Here is a 10,275-nt window from a genome sequence, read left to right as displayed (position 1 = left end):
GGCTTGCACAGAAGCAAAAAGGGAGGGAAAAGCAAAACAAGAAACCTGGTTATTCCTGTTGTTCAGGGTCCCAGAAATTGCACTGAGAACCAGAACCTCCCTCTAGAGGTCTAAAGACCCTCTCCCAAAAGGCAGTCTTAATATTAAGGGACGCCATGTTGCAAAGGACCTGGAGTCCCCAGCTAGACTAGGACACTGAGTAACGATAACAATAGTGCAACCTCCATAGCCATTAAGGATTCAGAGCCCTCACAGCAGGGCTAGGGCCCCTCACAAGATCATAACAATAATGATCCACAGCCCGCCAGGGGACAAAGCCCTCCAGAGGGTTGGCTAAGAACCTCCTCCAATAATAATCACAACTGTAAAAGGGCCTCCCATTGCAGAGTTGTGAAGAGCTCTTATAATTGGGTTAAAGACCCCCTAAATAACAATGATAGGAATCGCTATTGTAAAGAAGCTGACCTCCCGTTCCCCACGGCGCCCAGCCACGGCAAGCCCCAGCCCCCTAGCCCTGCCAATAATAAAAACTATATAATGGCGTGGAAAACTGCGTGCGGTGGCGGTAACATTTCCCGTGACTCAGTGGCGCCCTCGGGCGGCTCCCACCCGCCAGCCCGCCAGAGCGACTACTTAACCCCAAGTTTGAACTGCGACCCTTGGATCCTAAGCTTAGCTAGCGAGGAGCAGCCCAAGGCACGTGTTGTCTGTGCTTCCATTGCAAAAGGAAAAAAAATGCATTGCAAACTATTAACTTTCTTTAAGTATGTATGTAAGGCTGAGAGCAGGCGGGTAGGCAGGTGCGGGGGAGAGTAGGCGCCCTGCATGCCTGTCCCCCCTTCCGCAGCCCCCCTCCCCAAACTTCCCTTCGCATTGATCAGCACGTTACGTCAGTATTGATAAGTTTGCAAAAAGCCAAAGTCAAGTGCAATCGCGCGGCACACCGACCCCGGACTTGGGGGGGGGAGATGCAGCGAGCGCTCCGCGGGCCGGGAACCCGCTGCAGGCAGGGCAGCGGCGGCGCCGGCGCCTCCCGGAGAGGCTGCCTCTCCCCCACCCCTCCCCTTCCCATCCCCGGCTGCCTCCCCCGGGCGGGCGCCGAGCTCCCCGCCCGGCGCGCTCCGCCCGCGCCCTCCGGGGGTCGGGGGGGGCACACGGCTCCCGGCCCGGCGACGGAGGCGCGGTAGCGGGCTTGGCGACGCCGAGGGGCAGCGGGTGGCAGGAGGCCGGGGGGCGCCCGAGGGACCCGGGGCGGCGGCGCGCGGGGCCCGGGCGGCTGCCGGCGGCCCCTGGGCTGGGGGGAGTCCAGCCCGGATATTGAGTGCAGCCATTGAGAAAAGCCAAACTCTTGTGTGTGCGCGTCTCGAATAGCCCCCAAGATGGCCGCCAATGTGGGATCGATGTTTCAATATTGGAAGCGATTTGATCTACGGCGACTCCAGGTTAGTGCGGGCAGCGCCGGCCGCGCGGCTGTGGGGAACCCGGGCGCGCCCTGGGCGCATTGGGGAGGTCCCTGGGCTGGCGGGCGGGCGCCCCGGGGTGGCGGGCGGCGGCTGCCGGGGCTCGCCAGGGCTCGGCTGCCCGCTGCCCATCGATAGGTATTAGGAATTGATCTCGCCGCTGCTCTTTGTTCGGTTCAATCATTGATTAGCCGCCACGACCATGGAGAAGCGCTAGTGAGCCCGCGGCCGGGGAAGCGAGCCTGCGGACCAGCGGCCGAACGAGGCGCCTGGAAGGCGGGTGCTGTGGCCCCGGCCGGGGGCTGCCGGCGGGATCCCCGGCCGCCCCCCGCGCGCCGCACTTTGCGCGCCTCCCAACTTCGCCGCGCCGGGGGAGGCCGCGGAGCGCGCCGAGTGCCTGTCCGCGCCCGGCTGGGGCTCGGCGAGAGAGGGAGGGAGCTGGCGGGTAGGGAGGAGGAGGAGGAGGAGAGAGGAGGAGGCAGCCTGGTTGGCGAGGAGGCGGCTCCGCGCCCCGCCGCCCGCCGGCACCTCCACCGCTGCGGCCGCCCTCCTGGCTGCGCCGCCCGGACGCACCGCCACCCGGGGGCCGCCGCCGCCGCCGCCGCCGGACTGGCAGCCTGCGCCGCAGACCTCTTCTCCTCGGGCCGGGCTCTCGGGGTTTGTCTTTGCTTCTTGCCTTTCCCCGCCCCCCCCGCCCCAACCCCTTCCCAAGTCTAGGTATGAACGGGCGGCGATGGGCCCAGGCGCGCGCAAGTTTGCGCTCCTGCCTCCGGGCCGTGCTGAGCTGGGAGCGGTGCAGAGCAGGTGACTCCCGGCTCTCGGGCCCATGGGAACTTTTAAATGGGAAATTCCCTCGCCCGGTTCTGCCTCCTGCTTCTCCTCCCCGCTGTTCCCCTCTTTTCTCCGTTCTCCATCCTCTTTCTTTCTCCTCTCTTTATCTTTCCTTTCCGAGGGTGACTCCCTCCCGAACCACAGTAACCCTTTTCTCCTTCCCGAAAGGCTGTGTGGCTCCCCCAGATTTGGGAGTGTTTTCTGTCGGCCCTCCAGGAGCCTCTAGGGACTGAGGGCATGTGGAATTACGAGTACCCCGCCCTGGAGGCACTGTGTTCTTTTCCGGGAATGCCCAGGACGTCCCTGAGAAGCTCCCCAAGCAAAGTCGCGACCAGTACAGAGAGAATAAGGGGCGGGGAAGTGGTGCGGATAACCGGGGTGATTAGAATGTCCTGCCTTGGCCATGACATTCGTGACATTCGCAGAAGACGCGAGAGCATCGGTCTGGAGATAAAAAGGGACCCACTTTTTTTGTTGTTGTTGTTTTTAAATCCGCCTGCACATCTCGTTAAGTTTCTTCTGATAAGTGGCTCCAGCATCCCCCTCCTCCTGGCCACTTCCCAGTCTCCCTCCTTCCTAAACCCCCACTCTTGGCTCCCCTCCTCCCCCAAAGCCTTGAGCTGGAGAGAAAATCGGGGCACTCAGGCATGCAGTTAATAACTGCGAGTGCCTTGCAATTCCAGGTCCTCGCTGCTCCAGTTGGGGCTGCAGTTTGGTGGCCGGCTGAGATAGGCAGGGCTGTGAGCTGTGCTTGCTGGTTTAAAGGATGCCAAAGTGGCCTTTCTAGAAGAGTGGGGGTTGGGGGGCAGGGATGGATAGAGGAAGGGAGAGAGAGGGAGAGTGTTGGGCAGCCACATTGGGCTTGGCACGAAGGCCAATGGTAATCGCATTCCCTGCTAATGTTTGTAAATGAGACCCGGGCACGGCTGGGGGACAGCGTCTTTATTTATGATTGATGTTCTGTAACATAAGGAATGACAAGAACGTGGCAGACAAGAGGAGAGGAACCAGAAGGGCTGGCGAAAGCCCTTTACAGGGTCCTATTGTTATTCTGGACTGGAGAAAATTTCCGCGGTGAGATTTACAGCACTGGTATTTGCTCCCGGTTGGCCAGAATGTCAGTTAACACAATTTTCATTAGATAACTCGTTTTCAATCCAGGGAGCTGGGGCTGTGGTGGGGGAGAGGCAGGGGCTCTCTAGGGGTGGGTGCGGCACTTGGGGGCTTATTTCGGAGCTGGGTGACTTGAACCTCATTCTCTTCATTCTTTGCTTAGGGGTCTTTTGTGGAGCTGTTGAGGTCACCCAAATCTTGGTTCCAGCTGGACTCACTCGCATCTGGGGACCCTTTGTTAGGGTTTTAGAAGATGCTGAGATGGTGAAACTGATATGAACTGGAAAGGATGGAGTGGGGTGATGGGGAGGCTTGTGCAGGTGATGGAGAGACAGGGTGGCAAGACCTCTCCCCGTACAGGGATGCATGTAGGGGGTATGCACTCACACAATGGTTTTGTGTCTGCCAAAAATATGAAGGCTCCTGGTGACGGGGTAGCTCATTTACATCGATATTAAGTGGAAGGGGTGTCCCCCGGGGAGTCTGAAGGCTGCATACTTCCAGAGAACAGAGAAATAAACGTGGCAGCCATGGCATGCAAACATTCAGGCCTGCACATCTGCCTGCTTCCCACCCCCATCCTGAAACCTCTGTTGTCCCCCTGCCCATGGTGCAGCTCCTCCGTGCTCTCCCAGGTGGCATTTTTGTTGGAAACGGATTATGAGCCTCAGCACTTGGCCTGGTAGCCTCTCTGATGCGTAATGCTAATGACTCTACACCACATTTTGTATTTTCATTTTTCCCTCCCTGCTTTTTCTTCTGTAGGGGAAATAACCCCAAAAGAAAACTTCTGCTGGCTTATAATTCGGGTCGGAGAGGCAGGTCCTTACCCAGGGCCCTGTGCAAGCTGAGGGCTTTGGGCCTGGCTGCCTGGGAAGAAGTGTGTGGCTTTCATTCTTAGTTGTTCAGCTTGGATGGTTTCTTACAGCCTGGTTGCTGAAAGTAAAGTGGCTGAGGCAGCAAAGGTGGTCCCTTGTCCCCAGGCCGGACCATGATGCTCAGAGCAAACCGTCTTGGCAAGAAAGGTGACCTTATGCCAGGCTGGCATGCAGACCTCTGGAAGCACATATTTTTCAAATATGGAAGTGGTCCAGTTATTACTCCTTCCAGGGCAGCCTCTGAACACAGTGGGATGTTTCCATCTGGTGAAAGTCAGTCAACAAACTTAGGGTGCTGTGGATTCATGGTGACGGTGACCTGGCCTGGAGGCCCCATTCTGGCGCCCTTGAAACTGCCTCCCCCTTTTCTTCTGTTTTTTTCTCCCTTTGCTTCTAGCAGCTCAGGAAACGAGAAGAAATAAACTTCTATCCAAAGATAATGCTGGGCATATTTCATTTGGTTATAAGATTGCTTTATGGTGAACATTACTAATGCAGTATTTTTTTATGGCTTTTCTGTGTATAATCGTCGTAACCGGATTCATACCTTTATGACTTCCTTTGACACCTTTTTTTTTTTTTTTGACATGATGTTCTGGGTTCAGTCTTGCAGGCCCTCTTGTCTTTCCCCTCAGGAGGGGGTTCCTTAAGCTAATACGAGTTGGGGGTGCCCCGTCCAGATGAGGGCTTGCAGTCCAGCTGCACATCTGTGTTTCTGGAGGTGGCAAGAGCTTGGCTGCTGGGACCACACAGCACAGGTTTTGGAGGAAAAGGTAAATTCTGCTTGTGGTGCCAGCAGTGAAGGATAGAACCCACAGGATGGGCAAGAGAAACTGCACTTGTCTAAGGGGTTTGCAGAAACTTCTGGAGGGCGCACTCTCTTGGTGCAGGGAAGTGAGATGGTGCTTGATGGAATGTTTTTCCCTGCTCAAAGTTTAGAAAAGAGCGTGGATGTGATTAAAATATTATAACCTTATGATATTCTGAAGTGCATAAATTTTACATATCAGCCACAGAGAGTTTAGACATCCATTAGAGCCTCTGACAGCTTGACTTATCTAAATGTGCTATCATTTAACAATGTGTCAAAATTTCTCTTTCTATAGATGACAGCAGTAAATAAGCTATCAGCCCTGTTGGCGGAATCCTAACTTTGAAAACTTTGCACTAATAGAGTTGCTGCTGGGGCGGAAGCTTGGGATGGCAGGACTCGGCCTGAGCCCGGCCCAGCCCCAGCCCTGAGGTGGGTGGGTGCCAGGCTTGGGGAGACAGAGAGGAAGGACTGGTGGTAGGGTGCCTTCCAGCAGCAGCTCTGGGAATAAGACAGCCAAGTTGTCCAGACTCCTGGACACTCTTAAGTCCACCCAGGAGCGACCCATTCCATCTGCCTCCCCAGTTCCTCATGACACACCTGTGCTCTTTTTCTGAAGAAGGACCTGGGAAGAGGTTTCAGGGTTTATTTAAGGATCCCAGTCGTCTTCTGGGCACCCTTAAATTCTGGTTTTTCAACTTGATAGAAATGGCTTCTCAAAGATGGGCTCCCTCTCCTGAACATCATCTCATCCCACATCTGTTTCCTGTTGGGGTTGTTGAAATCTCTTTTATTAATACCTGAATTCACTGGAGAAAATTGAGAAACCACAGACAACCCTGAAGAAGCACATCAGTGTCTCAGTAGCTTATTTCAGTGAACTTGGGGCTATTTTGACTAGAGGGAGCAGCATTTCTGATGGGTTTTCCCTCTCTTTCTCCCCCGCCCTTAAAAACCTCTCCTTTTAAAAAGAGCATTCTGTCTTCAAACTTGACATTCTGTCATGGTGACCTTTCTTCTGGCGGATGGGATTTCAAACCTGAGCGCCTTGGCTGGTGCTGAATTTGGGCCTGGTTGATGGTAATGGGCCTGCCTGGATTCTGTGGTTCTCTCTGCTGCTTTCTGCAAGGGCTTGTTTTCTAGCTGCTTCCTGATTGTCTCATTCAGAGGCCAGGCCTGGCGTAGGTGGAATTTGTGAAGGGAATGGGCCATGGTCTGCCTTTGATCCTGGCCTTGAGGTTGGTGTGTGTTTACCTTTGCCCCGTGGCGGGAGTTGATGCTTTTTATTTATGACAGTGGTTTTTATGGAGGATGAAGGGAAAGTGGAGGGGGCTGGCAGCGGAAGAAAAGAACCCAGGAGCCCAAGTGGCCTCTGGCACTCCCAGGTGATTCCTCGCACTTATGAGTCTCCCTTGTGTCTCATCCACCCACCAGGTTGTGGTAAAGGTGACGGGTGGGCACCGTGCTTGATGCAGTGAAGTGCTCTGTCTTCTTGTGACTTCCCCCAGTCTGATCATGGTTGTTGGCAGTGGGGTGGGGGTGGGGGCAATTGGCCTTTTAAGTCTTTTTTTTTTAAGACAAGAAATGATTTCTAGGATGGAGGTACTTGCTTTCTAAGCCCCCATGAGCCCTTGTCAAAAATTGTAGTGTTTTGTAGAATACGTACAGTATATTTTTATCATGTTTAAAGTTCTTTTCTCTTGATCATCCCACGAGATGGGCCCTCCTCTCCAGTCATGCTGCCTTCACTCACTAGTCCTGCTGTGGATGGCCTTCTTGCCCCTTGTTGCATTGAGCACATTCCCACCTCAGGACCTTTGCACTTGCATTTCACTCTCCCTGGAACTCCAGATCTGTGTGGAGCTAGCTCCTTCGTTACTTTCAGTTTCTGCCCAACAGTGGAGACTACTGAGCCTCAAGAAGACTAAAGGAGTTTCAACAACTCTTGCCCCTTCCTTATGCAAATGTGTGCTGGAGTCTCTTAAGGTCACTGCAGTTTCTCAGGGCTTTGACCACAGAGAGTTTTGACTTTAGAACCTTCTGGAGTGTGGTGTGTCTGGACGCACCAGGCGATGCTGGCCTGCCACTAGATACACATGGCCATTTTTTTCTGTAAAGACTCTCATAATATACTTCAGGCTTTGTGGGCCACACGTCTCTGCAGCAACTGCTCCACTTTGCCCTTATAGTATGAAAGCAGCCATGGCTAATAAGAATGAAGAGGCATGGCTGTGTGCCAGTAAAACTTTATTTACAAAAACAGGGCACAGGCCTCCAGAGTTGACCTGAGGACTGTAATTAGACCTAGTCTACTGGCCTAGGTGATGGACGCCATGCAGACTGTGGCATGGCTCAAGTTTTTACTTTCAAACACAGTTCCCAAAACTAGCTCTTTACCCTTTCCCTCAAGAGGGAAGCACACCCAACTAGGGTGGTGAGGGGCCTGGCTGACTTCAGTTCCTGGTTCCATCACCTGTCAGCTGTGTAACTTTGGATGAGTCACTTAATCTCTCTGTGCCTTTCTTTCTTTATTTTTAAATGGGACTAGTAATAGTCTCCACCTTCTAGTTGTTTAATGCTTCGGATATAGACACATCTAGCACAGTGTGGGGCACACAGTTAATGCTTTGTAAGTGCCTTATTTCTTCTTGCTGGTATTTTTAGAGTGTGAGAAAGGGGTGAGAAAGGCAGATCAACATTGGTTCTTGGAACTTGCTGGCCTTGCAGGCTGTTCCAGAGATTTCTAGGCAGGTTTCCTCTTCTCTCTTATGCATGGGGATTTACTGTGTTAACATATTACTAATGTCACTTGTAATGTCTCATATTTTTGGAGCTCTGACCACAGAAGTTGCAGACAGGGAGCTGAGTCTGGGCTGTGCGTGTATTTGTCTGGATTAGTGGATTTGTGAAAGTTGTCAGCGTTTAAAACATGGGAGATTTTACTTAAGAAACCCAGATGTCCAGTGTCAGGAACTCTGACTGGGTTAGGAACTCTGGCCACACTGGGCAGGTCTCACTGAAAAGGGATGTTGAGACTCAGGAAGGGCATTCCAAGCAGAGAGAACAGCAGTGACAGGGCAGTGGAAGGGATTCTGAGGAGAGTCAAGGTCACTGGCTGTCAAGGTCAATGGCTGCCTTTCCCAAGTGTCTAGTGTTAGAAGAGCCTTTTTTTCCAGAAAACCTTAAAGGCTCCTGACAGTCCTCTGGAGAGGTGGTTAATAGGGTACAGAGCCCACTCGCTGCCTCTGCTTCTCCCCAGGAGCTTAGTCACCTCCCAAAGTAGGCCTGGGGCTACCAGCCTGGGCTCTTCCCAGCCTCCCAGGCTCTGCTGTCCTTCAGTTCAGCCAAAAGAAACAGCAGTTCCCAGATACACATTTGTCATTAAAAAGAAAGAAGGACAGAAAAAAAAAAAAATCAATCCTTTGGCCTCTCTGGCCTGAGCTGGTTGTCTGCCCGAGATGCCTGGAGCCCAGCAGTGCTTAAGACTCTGCGAGCCACCGTCGCTGAAACTGAACCTGGCGAATGGCTCCCCGGGAACCATTATGATCGATCGATGTGTCCAGCCGACTGTTTGGGTGGGGTGCTGTGAGTGGGGAGACCACAGGGGTCACCAGGGCTGCCCAGCCATGGGGCCAGATTTCCCTCAGTGTGACCGTCTCTCAAAGGCCACAGTGCTGGGGACACCTACCCTGGGTGTCTGTTGTCCATTAGGAACATGTGTGGGCCCAGGTTTCTGAGGATGTGTGGTGTGGGCTGCAGAGGCCAGCCATCCACCTCTCCACCTGCAAAGATGTTTGGAGTGGACTCTGGAGCCAGGCAGCCTGTATTCGGGTCACAGCCCTGCCACTTACCAGCTGCTGCCCTGGGATGACTCACTTAAGCTCTCTGAGCCTTGATTTCCTCCTGTGTAAAACAGGGATGACAGTAGTGACCCTCTCCTGAAGTGAAGGAGCTTTGGGAGGACTGAGTTAGTAGATGCGGGCTGTTGAGACCTGGCCCCGCGGGCCCGCACACGGAAGTGTTAGGAGATGTTAAAATGAGGGATGATTACTGCTTCATTTACTGTTTCCAGGAATGTGTATTCACCATGGTTGATAATTATATAACTAATAACAAATATAATAAGTAACATAAGTAGTAACTTGATCCCTCAGTGTACAGGGAACTCAAGGTGGCAGCTCACAGTGACCCAGGGACAATGGGAAGGGTAGACAGCAGTGTCATTGGACAGGCGATGTGTGATCAGACATTGGAAATGTGTTCTGAGACAAAAGTGGCAGAGGGACCCCAAGTCTGTTACCAGAAGGAGGCTTCCTGGAAGAGGTGACCCCTCAGCAGATCTCAGAGATGCGGTCAGGGAGTGGCATGTGCCAGGCCTCTGAGGTGGGCAGGATTGTGTGTGTAGCACCTGGAAGAAGCAAAGAGGCAGACCCAGATTCCCAGCAGGCTGAGGGCCCCATCCTCGATCTTGCTGTCTGTCACCTGGGGGTAAAATAAGATACTATGTGCATGGCTCCTACTGAACCCTCTCTCAATGGGTGCTTTGTAAATTGTCAAGTGCCAGAAAAGCTTTGGGTATAGTTTTATTTTTTTTTTAACAAGGTATTTGTCCACTTCCTGATCCATTGGAAAATGCCCTCCACGCCCATCTCCTGACTGTGCATAGGGCTGCCAGGTTCGAACCCTGGCCCTTCCACTTCCTAGCTGTGTGTCCTTGGGCAAGTTATTTTCCCTTCCTGAGGCTTGATTTTTCATCTGGAACATGGGTGTAGTAATGGTGCTCCTGATGGTGGCCACGAGAAGGTGCCCTGCAGCTCTCTGACTATAGGGAGTGTGACTGGCCCCTGCTCCCTGCCCGGAAACCAAGCCATGGCCACTCCAGCTGCGGACTGATTGCACAGGGATTCCGAAGCTTCTAGAACAGTCGTGACTCACCTGCCAATTCCGTGGCCATCCAGGAGTGACACCACCCCCTGCTGCCCTTCCTTTCTCTTTTACTCTGTCCCTTCTGGTAGGCACAGGTCTTGACCATGGTGCATTTCTTTGCCACAAATCCCATCTTCTTTTTTTTTTTTTTTTTTCTTTTTTCATACTTTTTGTTGTTGATGGACCTTTATTTTATTTATTTTCATGTGGTGCTGAGGATCTAACCCAGTGCCTCACACATGCTAGGCGGGCACTC

The 10,275-nt window shown here is 53.1% G+C and overlaps 1 protein-coding gene across 2 annotated transcripts in view; it reads left to right on the top strand.

The window, feature by feature from the left end:
- Positions 1-1,234: 1,234 nt before the first annotated feature.
- The window catches only part of Cux2 (cut like homeobox 2), a 228,041-nt gene continuing 219,000 nt past the window's right edge, over positions 1,235-10,275 (top strand). For both annotated transcript variants that reach the window (XM_047562628.1, XM_047562627.1), the window contains exon 1: positions 1,235-1,442. In XM_047562628.1, coding sequence (XP_047418584.1) covers positions 1,380-1,442 — 63 coding nt within the window. In that variant the 5' untranslated portion in view covers positions 1,235-1,379. The remainder of the gene's footprint in view (positions 1,443-10,275) is intronic.

This window comes from Sciurus carolinensis, chromosome 8, assembly GCF_902686445.1.
Source record: "Sciurus carolinensis chromosome 8, mSciCar1.2, whole genome shotgun sequence".
NCBI lineage: Eukaryota > Metazoa > Chordata > Mammalia > Rodentia > Sciuridae > Sciurus > Sciurus carolinensis.
Note: the sequence above shows the minus strand (reverse complement) of the source record. Positions and strands in the feature narration are given on the sequence as shown.